Raw genomic sequence first — 14557 nt, 5'->3', positions numbered from 1 at the left:
GTGGGACAACAAACTAAAGCAAACATTTTTTTTTTCAAGAGTACAATCCAAGCTGTCTAGACCGTTGCAGTTCCATGGTAAAATGAAGCCTTTAATGCCAGGTACAGAATATATCAGTCACTTACAAGCTACCAATACCACTGTCACATTAGCTCAGTCTGCTACATTATTGTTCAGTTAAGTATGTCAGTGGCTCCTGCAGCACTACACGTGGTTATTGATCATACCATAGATGCACAACATCCTTCTTAACACCTCCAATGCTATGCTAAGATCAGCAACCATGTAACGTAGGTACTGCAAGACTGTGGTTGACATTTAGGTGTAACCTTATGTGAGTGTTTCAGGCATCAAAATATGGCAAAATGCCTCAAAATTGGTTTCTGAAACAATATTTCAAGTATTGAGATAAAAAGTGACAAAAAATCCTGTCTACCATTTGAATAATTGATTTCATTTCAACAATTTAATATTAAACATAAACACTACTCATGATACAAACATGCCAAATATGAAAGATATAAAACATGTACGTGACCATATTAATATTGTTTACAAAATGCCCCACCGGTATAACTTCTTACAACAATAGGAAGCATATAGGGCAACTATATTTGTATACTTTTTAGTAATGTGTGGGATGCTTTATTGTTAAATTGGGAACAAGACGCAAACCGAATTTAGCAATTATAACTTTCAGTAATGTCTAAATGTCGGTGTTTAATCACGTAGTGAAAAAAGCAAGTTATAAGTCACGACTCTTTCAATAAAGGAACCAGTGGTATCAGTCAGAAGTCACAGATTTAGAGAGATATTGGTCAAAGTCATCAATCCTACTTGTAAGTTCTCAATCACTAATACTTACTTGCAAAGTTTCATTTGTTACTTCTTCGCTATCTGTTGTCTTTGCCTCAGCTCCTGCTGGGATCCCTTCGGCTTCTCCTCTAGTTGCTTGATGAGATGGCAAAGAAGGATTCTGTGAGAAAGAAATTGCAAAGGAGTTGAGAAGCAGAAAGCTCATATGATTCATATTTATAACAAATGTTTAGCTGGTTGATGGAACATTATTTTTGTATAGTATGTCACTGACTATGTAGTCATTATGTAATGTAAAGGAATTTTGCAAAATTTTGTATTACTATGTAGATTCAATACACATAAATCAGCTGATTCTGGGCACAACTTCTTAATAGAATGACAAACAGAATGTCATTAATTACACAGTTTGTTATAAATAATGAGATCACAATTATCTTGATGATGCTTGCACTTATTTTCTTTCACCTGCAGAGTATAATGATCCGCTACTGAAGTCTAGCCTAATAAGACTATGCTTATGTTTCTAGTAAGGCTTATGTGTGAATTAAAGTTCTTGAGTTTCAGTGAACTTGAGTTTCAGTGAAATGTTAAATATTTTACAGATATCATTATTCTGATATACGATGTGAATATTATTTTTGTATCACTAACTGTTAAAATTTAATATTAACCAGGATAAGTAGGAGGTAATGTGAAATTTGTCGTTATTTGTTGGCACAATTGACTTACTGAGACACACTCATACAGAGACCTCACAACGGTGACAAATCAGCAGTTGTCCTTTAACCTCTTAAATGTCTACATCAGTCATAATTGTAATTTTAAACTATATATATATCAAATTGAAGAAGTCATCTTCCAAAAAAGGGCAAAGTTATGAGCCAAATCAAGCGAATAAACGTATAATAATAATAATAAATAATAATAATAATTTCCCTAGAAGGCAGCTCTGTCCATAAATTATATATGTATTACAAGGCAAAACATAATCATTTACAGCCCAATTATCATAATGACATCATTTGCTCTACTGTCTCCAGATGAATCCGAAACCGAACACTACACACATAGACAGTTTGAAGGCTGTTCATCCTGGAATGCCATTTTTATGCTCACTGATATGATGTGATATCTGCTGTTTGCTTTATAAATTCGAATAATTGAAATGAGACTGAAATTAATAACTTTTATTTGTTCATTGGCAATGCCCCACATTCTTTTCATTTCGAAAGACGCACAGTTTTAAGTTCATTACACACTGAAGGTTTCGATTCTTTATTCGCCTTCAGTTTAGGGAAGATCTTATAGATATCGCTAGATATTGCTAGATATCCATACAGTTCAGTGTCTTTGGGATTTTTCGGGGTCTGATCTTGGGATATTGACAAATCGGGAGTGGTCACACTCCACGTAGGTCAGTGCAAGACCTCTAGACGTCACCAAAACACAACCCGATAGGGTTGTGGGGCGCGCGTTTTCACGCAGATGGGAACAATCTCAAGAGGTGATGGGTGCGTCCGCCCCCCCCCCCCCCCCTCAGCAGTGATACGCCCTTGGATCCACTACATGATATTCACAGGAAATGTGCTCGATTCTCAAATCGCATGCGGAATTAATTTTTTAGATACATTGTATGAGTAAAGGTACTAGGTTTGGGGTAACTATTAGCAATTAGTTCGGAGTGTATAGCATTTTACCTCTGGATGGCAGTGTTGCATCGAAGGACATAGGTCTAGTGCAGTTCGCATATCTCTCTCTCTCTAGTCGACAGAAGTCGGAATCATGATGAGATTTGCCCAATTATTTCTGTCCCTCATTAAGTTAGGAAGATCAGTTTGAAGCACCCCGATGTCCCTAGCAACTACATCTATATAGCTGAGCTTATGTTTTCCCCTATTTCTCCTTCCATGTTTTGGTGTCCACATGATAAGTTGAGAGACTGGTTCCTTGGTGTTCCTGTATGAGTGCCCTGCTAGTTTGAGACGGCGTTGTTGAATCTTACAGGATAGTTTTGGTTCATTGCCATACAGTTCAGTATTTGTCATATGTTGACTCCAATGAACATTTAAACATTTCCCTAAAAGTCTTGTGTAGCACCCATCTAATTTTGCTTCCAATTCCTTCGTAACTGTCCATGTATCGGAGCCATACATGATGACAGACTGTACAGTTGATTTAAAAATGTCTAGTTTGGTCTTTCTGTTGAGGCCAGATTTCCACACAGTGTCCATTTTATTACAAGCAGACCATGCCATGCCAATTCTACTGTTGATTTCACTTTTACTGTCTCTCACAAGGGAACCAAGGTACTTGTAGTTGTCGACTTCATTTAGTTTTGCGCCACTACTTATTTTGATGTCGATTTTGTCCTGGGTTTTGATGTTGACTGTGAGATATTCAGTTTTTGACTCATTAAGTCTAAGGCCCACACTTCTAGCATGCTTTTCAACCTTTTGCAGTAGCTCTTGACCGTTGTGCTGATCATCGCTACATAGGACAATATCATCCGCAAAATCTAGATTACATAGGACTTCTTTTGGATATCTTGAGCTTCTTCTTTGGTTGAGTTCGCATATATATCCTGGGCTAATACCGAAATGCGTCATGTTCCCCGATGACACGGTCGAGTTCAAGACCTACAGCCACAGTTGGTTTCATAGCACGATTGTACATTTGTTTAAGGCGTCCATACACACACACGTCATTATATATTACTATATCTAGTATATATATGTATATATATATATATATATATATATATATATATATATATATACATAACATTTGATCAACCGCTGCAGTTTTACAGTATCATCTCATTTAAACAGCCCATGTAATTGGCTTTATTTTTTTTTCCTCACAATTCTTAAGCTCAAAGCAAAATTGTAATTAACCATCTATATGATTCTGTCTTCATAGTATATCCGTACCATTTCTCTGCAAGACAAGCTTTCCACTTAACGAGCCTTTTTTTTTTCCTTTAGCCCTTTGTTCATTTCCTTCAAAAATTGTTTCTGATATCTTTACTTCTATTTCTTGATGGTCAAACAATGATCATGTTGTTCCACCTTAGCTCATCCATCCCATTTTTCTCACATTCAAGTTAAAACGTGGAGAGTAATGCAAGAGGCAGAGCATAGATATGCTAAAGTGCACCATTGCATGACGAACCATTAGTCAGCAAGTTTATATTAAACACAAGATGCTTGCCATTAATGCAACAACACAGAGTAGCACTGCATGGTAGCATATCACACAGGTGAGTATAACATGGCATTGTATTGACTTTTCTCCATCATATCAAAGTAACCTCACATCGTTGGACCAGACTTGTAGTGAGTGTACAAAGTGTACTCATACTCAGCCCTGTTCTAGCATAGTAATGTGTACTCATACTCAGCACTGTTCTTGCATATTTATGTGTACTCATACTCATCCCTGTTCTAACATAGTTATGTGTACTCATACTCAGCCCTGTTCTAGCATTGTAATGTGTTCTCATACTCATCCCTTTTCTAGCATAGTTATGTGTGCTCATAGTCAGCCCTGTTCTAGCATAGTAATGTGTTCTCATACTCAGCCCTGTTCTAGCATAACAGTGTAAAAAGGTATTATCTGCATGGTAGCCAATGACGCAGGTGACTATAACATGACATTAAATTGACTTTTCTCCATCATATCAAAGTTAACCTAACTACTTTGGACCAGACTTGTAGTGAGCTCATACTCACCCTCATATTCTACCATAGTTATGTTAACTCATACTCAAACCTGTTCTAGCATAGTTATGTGTTCTCATACTCAGTCCTGTTCTAGCATTGTTTTTTGTACACATTCTCAGCCCTGTTCTAGCATAGTTGGGTGTACCTATAGTTACACCTGTGGGTGTGTACTTACAAAACTAAACAACTAACGGTTCTGTTCTCTAACTGTATATTTCATCTTTGTCTCTTAAGAACCTACTCTACGCAAGAAATTTCTCATTTCTCAATGTACTCTGTCTGCACCCAACGTTTGAGAAAATTTATGTGGTATTTGCTAGTATTTTATCAGTTTTATTCAGGTTTTTACCTGGTTTCAACGCATAGTTTATTTATTTATTTATATCAAGTTTCAAGTTATTTATGAATCATCCAGTAGAGTCAAGAGCTTAATATTTATTAGTAACTTAAAGCAATGTTGATAAACTGAATTACATTGGTAAAGATGGCACAATATGGTACCATGTCGATAAAATTGCTTGTCATTTCCTCAAGCTCAAACATAAGCAGTGTGTTCCGAAATGATCTAAACATGTGCAACTCCAACATTCCAGCATTGTCATTATCACTGGTAATCAGTCCTTAGTGGGCTCGCTTTTTATTTCATCTTTATATAGTTGAAAGTATAAACTTGTCAATGTTTTGGAAAAAAACCTGAGATGACAAATAGACTGAATTTTACCATCGCTGCAGCTGTATATTCATTAAAGCATCTCTTCTTTGAGTGTGGGACATCTGCTGACTGTGATGGCACACGACTGTCTAAATGGGATGATGTTGATACGTCCTGCAGATAAAAAGTTTGAAATGAGTTAATAGATACACAGTAAGGAGTTTACAAAATAACCAGGTAGGCTTAGTGAATCCTGACTTGCCAGATTAATATGTATTTGATAGCAGTGCAGACAAGATTTAAGGTTTGACCATTGGTGAATTCACAAACTATTCATGAAATTTCTTACTTAACCAAAACAACCAAAGGAGTCTAGTTCTTGAGAACCTCTACATAGCAAGTAGGAAGTTCATCTAAGATTTACATTTGTTGTGAAACTGAAAAGATACATGTACTTACTAAAGCAGATCCACATTCCATGTACAAAGGTCATGCAAATTATTAGACATTAAATCCTATCAATTTGCGCAGAGGTGCAAGGTCATTTCAGGTCAATATGGCAAAAATGAACTATAATAGTAAACTTCAATATTGTGTGCTAACAAGGATTTTAGACTAGTTGAACTCAACTCACCTATGACTTCTACAACTAACAAATCTTGTAATTACCTTGGAGAATCCACATGGAATTATGAAATGCATCAAAGCTGAACTTTTGGAGTTACCATGCTTGAAAGTTTCCTACATTGCCAAATGACACTTTAAAACTGTAGCAATGCATAAAATTCCTATCATTTTCAAAATAGATTCACAAATCATGTATGCAAGTTCACACAAGCTTTATATAATTTGACCATGATAAATTAGTTTTCAGATCAAGCTTACACGAGGAAGAAATTTCACAAAATAAATTGTGTGTTTTTTATTCATCATGTCCTTGTACAAAAATACCATTCTGTAAAGCTAGTTTTATTATAGTAATCAAAATATTGAGAATTATCATCATTCAATCAGTGTCGGCAACAATTGGGCATCCCGCCCCCTTCCAATCATGACAATTGCCCCCCCCTTGCCATATTTGAATCAAAGTCGACTGCAGGAAACAAACCTGACTCTGCCTTCGGTTCAATTTCCTTTATTTGGGTAATATTAGGCTAACAAAATTGTGACACCTTCGGGTATTTTCCATCTGAACCCATATATTCCAATGACATTGCTATGTATTTCTGTGCTATTGTGCTTCACAGTCGCTACAAGGTAACAAGAAATATCTTAAAATCCAGCAACTTCTGGGGTCCCTCCCCCCCCCCCCCTGACCCCAGCACTGCTTTGAAATGCATTCCATAGAAATTGATTTCTTTCTCCCATATATTGTGTGCTTTTAAATTGCTTTTAGAAATATAGCTCAGCTAGTCACTGCAGTCAATATTATTCATTGTAAAAAAAAAACAAGGGATATCTTAACATGCTGAAGCTTCCAGGGGCCAGCTTCGTGGACTCTTCAAAGGTCCCTGAGATATATTAGTGTAATTCCTTTTTCTGACTTGTTTTTTCTAAATTGAAAGGTGAATAAGTGCAGTATTAAATAGCTGCTGCTTCTGGGCACTGAGCTCCTAGCCAATATCAGTGTCCAGTTGCAATCATAAAGCAAGTTGCTGCATTGTTGGTTGGTTTTACGAAATGTTGCTCAGCTAGTCACTACAGTCAATCACAAAGAGCGAAGTCGGTCTTGAAATTGTTTCACAACCTTCTTGAAGGATGGTGAATGTAAGACCCTGGTTATATGATACAATTTTTCATTTCATACAAAATAAAAGTTTTGATAATTTTAATTTCAACATGTGCAACGGCAACATCCAACATTGTCATAGTCAATTTTGATCAGTCCTTTACAGGCTTGCTTTTCTGTATGATATTAATATTGTTTAACAGTCGAAATCATCAATATTTTGGAAGATATTCTGAGATGACCAATAGACTGAAATTTACCGTCACTGCAGCTGTAGATTCATTAAAGCGTCTCTTCTTTGAGTGTTGGACATCTGCTGACTGTGATGGCACAGGATTGCCTGAGAGGGATGATGCTGATATGTCCTGCAATTAAATACGTTGAAATGAGTTAGACACATATTATGATAATATTGACTAGTAAACAGGTAGCCATAATTGGGCTTAAAAGTAAATCCTTACTTGCCACAATTGAGGATATTAAGTGCAGCACTGCAGACAAGATTGAAAGGTGAATTCACAAGAATTTCATACTTTGACTTTTGTTGACCGTAAAAGACCTTCCACGGTTTGATTCCTATACTTGAGCATCTCAACGTATTATAGCAAGTATGAAGCTCAACCAAGCGTTACATTTGGAGTTCAACTGAAGGATATGTAATTACTAAAGCAGATCCACATTCCAGGTACAAAGTCATGCAAATTGTATTACTGAAGTTTCCCATAAGTATTGCTTTAGAACCCTATCGATATGAATAGAGGTCAAAGTTCATTTGAGTTCATCAGAGATCAGAGTCATTAAACAGGATCTATCATTGTAAACTCCAACCAGAAAATGAAAAAGTTTAGTTGTTTCGATAGCCAAACGGATATATAGTGTGGTAAGCCATAGGTGTAAATATTCATGAACTTGTGCACACCACAATGAAGATGATTATCTATTGACATTGTGTGGCAACATTTAAAGGAAGGTACCAGGAATCTGTTATCATTTTGATAAAGCCTATGAAGTGACATAGTATGAAAACATATTTATGCATGAACATCAGTGAGGTCAACGTTTATGTGGCATAAAATCTATAAACTATCTCTATACTTACATTATCTTATCCAAGTACATGATGTATAAAGCTAATTAGAAATATATTTCAGAGATATCTAAAGTTCTAAGAAGAAGTATATGTTCACTGATTTATATTCATTATATGAATACAGGAACAACATGGTTGATTGTATGAATATAGTGTGACAAACCTAATATGCCAAGGATGAAAACCATTGAACACTTAGTTCTTGTCTTGCAATTTGATGAATATAAATGACATAGAGTTGGATACGTCATAAAAATGTGATTATTATGCAGCAACATCACCATACCAATGTGAACCAAATGTTAGTTTAGCCTCAACCACTCATTAATATTCATGAGATGAGAACCAAGAACAATAGGGTACATTTATTCACCACGGAGAATCTATCTACCATGTATCCCATTGATTCAAGTTGTGGTTGTTGAAATATCATGTTTACAAACGCTTTTGACAATTTCTGTTAAGCCCAACCACCATGAATAGAAACACGGTGAAAAGTGTTGTTGCAAACAACATGTACATACTCTGTACTTACATCACCATACCAAGTATAAACTTAATGGGACATAAGGTTGCAGAGATATTGACATAATCATAAATTATGGTAAGCCCTGCCAACTCATTAATATTCATGAGATGGGAAACACATCAAAGGGCATCTGGCTACCAAGTATGACATTGATTCAACTTGTTTTTGTTGAGATATTATGTTTACAAGCTGTTTTTGACGATTTTCTATTAAGCCTCAGTGCCTCACCAACTAATGAATATTAACGAGGTAAAACTTGTTGTTGCAAAGAACATGTACTTACAACCTACCTGTCACATACACACATATACACACCCAGACATGCCAGCGCGATTGCAGATGTTTACTGACCCTTCAGTGTCGTAACCAAAATTGCATTCACATATATCTTGTATGCAAGTAATAGTTTGAACATGATTACTAGCTCTTTATACATTTCAAGCTTACAGGAGAAAGAAGGTTTAATATTAGTTATTGAGATTTTATTAATCATGTCCTTGTATAAATATCACTCCTGTTAAAATTTTCTTTTTCGTTGACAGCTTAAAAGATTCAGAATTATCTTCATGAACTCAGTGTTGACAACAAGGGGGGCATTGTCCGACCCCTACCCCTTTTTTTATGATACCTCCCCCCCTATTTGACCTCCAAGTCATCTAATGTAAACAACAAGAGCATAAGGGCACTCTGGTTTCTTGCTTGTAAGGAATATTTACAAGCCAGCAGCACTGTCCTTAAATTGTTATGTGGTCTGATGTACACACACCATATTATTGCCAAAATTATCACAAATCAACCGTTGGTCCTTCTGAGAACCTTTTGAGTACCAGGTGTCTGATATGAGCAAGAGTTGTTTTTTTTTTTTTACAGAACTCACAGCATGATCCTAACTGTACTTATTAAGAATTTTAACAAAACCAAACAAAACCTTGATCTCTAATAACTTAACACACAAAGGTTGCAGAGGAGTCAACTTATGGACAATTTAGAACAGAATATGGCCACAAAAATTCATATCAACTTGAAAGAAACTAATACAGGTCACTGGAGGTCAACCTGAGGTCAAAGGTCACCTAAAGGCAGGTCAAATATTAGATTACAATAGCGTAACTTCCAACCTTGATAGACATTTGGTTCTTAAGTTATGGCAAAATTACTAGTTTTTGACCCCTAATTGTCCTTTGTTAACCTTGGATCACATGACTGTTATGTTTGGAAACGATCCTTTACCCCATTCACAACTAGTCCACAAATGTCAACAATGTCTGACCCTGTCAATGGTAGTTTCACAAGTTTATTGCCAAAAAACACATTTTGACCCCTAATTGACCTTTGCTAACCCTGGATAACATGACTGTTATGTTTGGAAACGATCCCTGACGCCATTTACAACAATATCATCCATGTCAGACCCGTCAGGGGAAATTTCACAAGTTATTGCACACAAAAAAAACACATTTTGACCCCTAATTGACCTTTGCTATAACCCTGGATAACATGACCGTTATGTTTGGAAACGATCCCTTACGCCATTTACAACAATATCATCCATGTCAGTGGAAATTTCACAAGTAATTGCACACAAAAAACACACATTTTGACCCATAATTGACCTTTGGTGACCTTGGATCACATAACAGTTATTTTGGAAAACGTGCCCCTACTTCATTCACAACTTGTCCCAATATATCAGCCATGTCAGACTTCGTGACTAGAAGTTGTTGCCAAAACTTGCAAAAGTTGGCAGTGTTTTGCACATAAGCAACCTTGAATGACCTTGGATGACCTGATGGTTTTATCAAAAAATGTTCCCATCGATGATGTGAAATGTGTCCTAAGATTTTTATGCGCTCCAATTTACACACACAATGTTATTGCTAAGGTATCAAAACCAACCTTTGGCCCCTCATGACTTGAGAACAGGGTGTCCGATTGAAGAGGAAGTTGGTTTCTCTATAAATCACAGAGAACTTTATGTGATATCAAAATATTGACAATTTTTTTTGGGGCCCTGTATCTCCTAAAATGAGTATATTTTTCAAGATTGACCTTTGACGTTTTGACCTCACAGTCAGATGTAGTGTGACACGCTGATTCCAAAAAGCAACATGAAAAGCCTGTAGGACCATCCTAACTCTACTTATTTAAAAAAAACTTAACCTCTGATAACTTCGCATAAGAAGGTGGCACAGTGGTGAACCCATGGACAATTTTGATCAGAACGTACCTTTGAGATCCAATTAGCCAAACAGCTTGAGAAATCTGTGAGTATGTGAAAGATCTGTTTTTCTCCCTTTTCCTTTTCGTCTGCGTCTGAATATCCTTCAGATGCTCTTAGTTTGATGTACTTAATATTTTAGTAACTATAAGAAAAATGATATCTACAAGGTCCACTTCTTATGTGTGAGGGTACTCAAGAAAACAATTTGATATGTATATATGATCTGGACAAACCATAAACTCCCAACAAGCCTTATTACAATGTAGAACATTTCAAAAGTAGGTCATGATTCTTAACTTACATTTCCTTTGCTTGGAACATCGTTGCGTTTGTCCTCTTGTTGTTCCACTGTTTTATTTGTTTCGTCTTTCATTGATGGAGAAAAGTGACATAAACACTCATGTGAGTTAACCACAAAAAAGGTTATGGAAGACATTATATCATCAGCTGTACCAATCTTTCATGCAATATATAAAACATCATAAGCCAGCCCAACGACAAAAAAGTCTCAAGGACTAGTTTTGTCGTGAAGTTTTCAAAAGTTGACTGAACCTTTAGTAAGTATACTTTAATGTCAGCCTCCATGGTTTGTTCCAAGGCTGGTCAATAAGGAAACAGGTATATTATTGTGAAGTTAGTAAAAATTAATGAAAGGACAGGGCTTGTAGGACCATCAGGGCAAAGAACGTCATCAAAACTGAGGATGAAAAACCCTTATTTATCAGCAGAATTACAACCAGGACTATGTATGCCTGCTTCAATTGTGGTTACAGATTATTGCATGTACTTCAGCACTTGTTCTAGAGTGACAGGTATTGTTTTGACAATAAAAAAGAAAACCTTGTTAATTACACATTTTAAGTTTTAAATGATTGTTCCTATTAATACCAGAAACTCACCAGAGATTGGTTTCAGTGATGATGATCTTTCTGACATCCTCCCCGGTATTCTTAAGTCCATCTAAATGAAGATTTCATCAGACAAGAAAAGACAAAAATAAATATTGTGGAAAATCATACAAACCTGAATGAAACTATATCATGAACCAGAAATCCCAGAAAATTTGTGATGCATTGTTATATATATTTTTTCATTTAAAGAGTTTGCTGATGTAGGTCAACTCAATAAAATGTAATCAGAATTAGAAGATCACCAAATTCAAGCTCCATTTGCCATTACATCAATATATTTTTATAATCACTTATCACGAAAGGATCTTATAATATACAACAAAATGACCCAAATCCAGACCAAACAGCTTTCTAATGTTGGCTAAAAAAGTCAGATGGATGTTTTATATAATAAGGGATATTTTCCTGTTGAGCTTTAGAATAAATTAGATCCATCATTAGCCCTTTCAGAACTGTTACTAAGGAAGGAAGCTCATGGCATTATATAATTCATTGTGAAATATTTGGATAATTTGCAACTTTCCTTAACAAAAACTTCTAGTGTATATCACAGAGAATTAGGTAAAATACTGCAGACAGCAAAGATAACATGTGTGACAAGACATAGGTTGTTAAAGTCCCCCAATACAAGAGCATAAATTCTCTGATATATATTTCATCTTCTGACTACTGTATACAGTGTTCCAAATTGATTGAGCCCTATGTACAATATTGTGCCTCATCACAAAATGTGGCAACCAAGAAGTCACTATCAAGAAGTATGAACATACTAAGTATGACACTCATCAATGGTGAATTTCATGAGTAATTTTTTACACAGTTTTCAAATTTTGACCATAGCTGACATTAAAATGACATATGATCCCTGCCAAAACTACTACAAGGATAGTATTCATGAAGGGGTACATACCTACTGTACCAAGTATGAGATTCACTGACACTAAATTATATTGGCCAATGGTGACCTTAAATTTTCTTTACCTAATTCTATAACAAACAGCCAAGAATTCACTAGGAATATCTATAAACCAAGCATGATATTCAGCAAAGCTACAATTATTAAGTAAGGTTGGTTTGAAATTTTGTATTCTTCAGTTCTCCATTGACCTTTAATCTCCACTAAAACATACTAAAATCTAGGATTCAGATGACCTCTGACCACCACAATAATGAAAACAGCCAACAGCTTTCCCATAGAAATCTTGATGCAATGCTTAAAATTCAATGATGCTTGATAATGCTTTAGCAGACATATCTCATTCACACACCCCCAAACACACAAAAATCACATATACTTGTTTGCACTTTGTTAAAGAATAAACCAGGAAGCCAAGAGGCTTAGATATTCCATGCAACATTTACAGTGTGTCAGAACATTTACTGAATTCTGTGCACAGACAGTTTTAATACGTAATAGGCTTGATTCACATACCAAGTGTGAAGTTCATCCAAGTTTTACTTTTGGAGCTAAAATTGTCACCATGAGTGACACTTGAACTCATTATGGTTGAGCCACATACCATGTGTAAAGTTCGTCAAAGCTATCCTTTGACTTTTGGAGTTTTCAAAATTACAATTATTTGAGATTTGACAACTACTAACCCCAATTGAAATTTCCCAATAACTAAAGCAACCTTGAACTTACTGATTGAGGGGCACCCACATACCAACTATGTGATTTGTCAGGCCAGATTAATTGAGTCTGCTTGTTTATGTTGTCAGAGTTTTCCTCCTGTTGACATCACTTGACCTTTGACCTCTACCAAAGCTGCTTTATGGAGCACCTAACACCCAAGTATGCTATTGATGTCCAGTAAGTTTGTTTACAATGTTTCCATATTTTGTCCACAGGTGAACTCAAATGACATTTGACATTGTAAATAAACTAAAACAGCCCAGAGAGCTTTGTAACTGTTATCAACATACAGAGTTTGAAGTTCGTGGACCACACGCTTGGTGAGTTATTGTGTTTACAAGACAGTGATTATTGTGCTTACGAGATTGTGTTTGCAAACTTGTTTTTTAATAAATGTTAGAACACAATCTGAATTGAAAGACAATAATTGCAAAAAATACAAGATAATGCATCTCACCATCCATTCTCCAGTTGTCACATTTAATGTGTGAATACAGTTTGCTCCAATGATCCATTCAACTGAAATGAGTATAAGTATAACAATAGGACCCTTAGCCACTCTCACATGGAATATTTTATTGAACACATTTTTGTATTCATTGCCACATTTCTCTGCTTTGAGGATAAAAAGAACATTTCAAAGTTACAGGTTATATTGGCACTAATTCTTATCATCATATAAACTGCTTCACGATCAACTTAATGAAAACCACAACATTTTGCACTGATTTAATCTTAAATATTTCCTCCCTCCTGAACAAATAGAGCACTAATGCAGTTAAACTGTGCATAATCCCTTTCAATGTAGTAATTTATTTTACTCAGCTGATGATGTTCAAGCTACTCTACTGCTCTACACTCATACACACACTAAAACAAATGTAACACCTTCTTGAATTGCTGTCTTCATGAAGTGTGCTTATTTCCTTGTGATGAATGTTATCACTGTTAATATTTCTAGTTCTGTATGAAATGAAGTTTTCTGATTTCAGGCTATTATCACTATTATCATAATCTATCTAGCTTAACTGTTGATACAATTAGTACCATTTTGCGGGCTACAAGCCTTAAGTTACATTTTTTCAACATGCTGGACAGAGCTACGTTTCTTACCACTATGCAGAAGCAGGACTAGAATGAAACAGCTTAAAACAAATGTCAGGCTAAGATCTTGTATCACATACAGAGGAATATATTTTGTATCTAATCATCAATCTCTTGTTATTCATAAAATAAAGCGTACATTAC

At 35.6% G+C, this 14557-nt stretch overlaps 1 protein-coding gene across 10 annotated transcripts in view; it reads right to left on the bottom strand.

The window, feature by feature from the left end:
• LOC139977729 (uncharacterized) overlaps positions 1–14557 on the bottom strand; it is a 144358-nt gene that overhangs the window by 19934 nt on the left and 109867 nt on the right. For 5 of the 10 annotated variants that reach the window (XM_071987264.1, XM_071987268.1, XM_071987263.1 and 2 more), the window contains exons 9-14: positions 13767–13828; positions 11662–11722; positions 11064–11128; positions 7183–7287; positions 5263–5367; positions 866–976 (exon numbers count right to left, since the gene is read on the bottom strand). In XM_071987264.1, coding sequence (XP_071843365.1) covers positions 866–976; positions 5263–5367; positions 7183–7287; positions 11064–11128; positions 11662–11722; positions 13767–13828 — 509 coding nt within the window. The remainder of the gene's footprint in view (positions 1–865; positions 977–5262; positions 5368–7182; positions 7288–11063; positions 11129–11661; positions 11723–13766; positions 13829–14557) is intronic. The other 5 variants (XM_071987269.1, XM_071987270.1, XM_071987271.1 and 2 more) reach the window with 4 other exon arrangements.

Source organism: Apostichopus japonicus, chromosome 12, assembly GCF_037975245.1.
Source record: "Apostichopus japonicus isolate 1M-3 chromosome 12, ASM3797524v1, whole genome shotgun sequence".
In the NCBI taxonomy this organism is placed as follows: Eukaryota; Metazoa; Echinodermata; class Holothuroidea; order Aspidochirotida; family Stichopodidae; genus Apostichopus; species Apostichopus japonicus.
The sequence above is the reverse complement of the archived record's forward strand: the minus strand, read 5'-3'. Positions and strand labels throughout refer to the sequence as shown.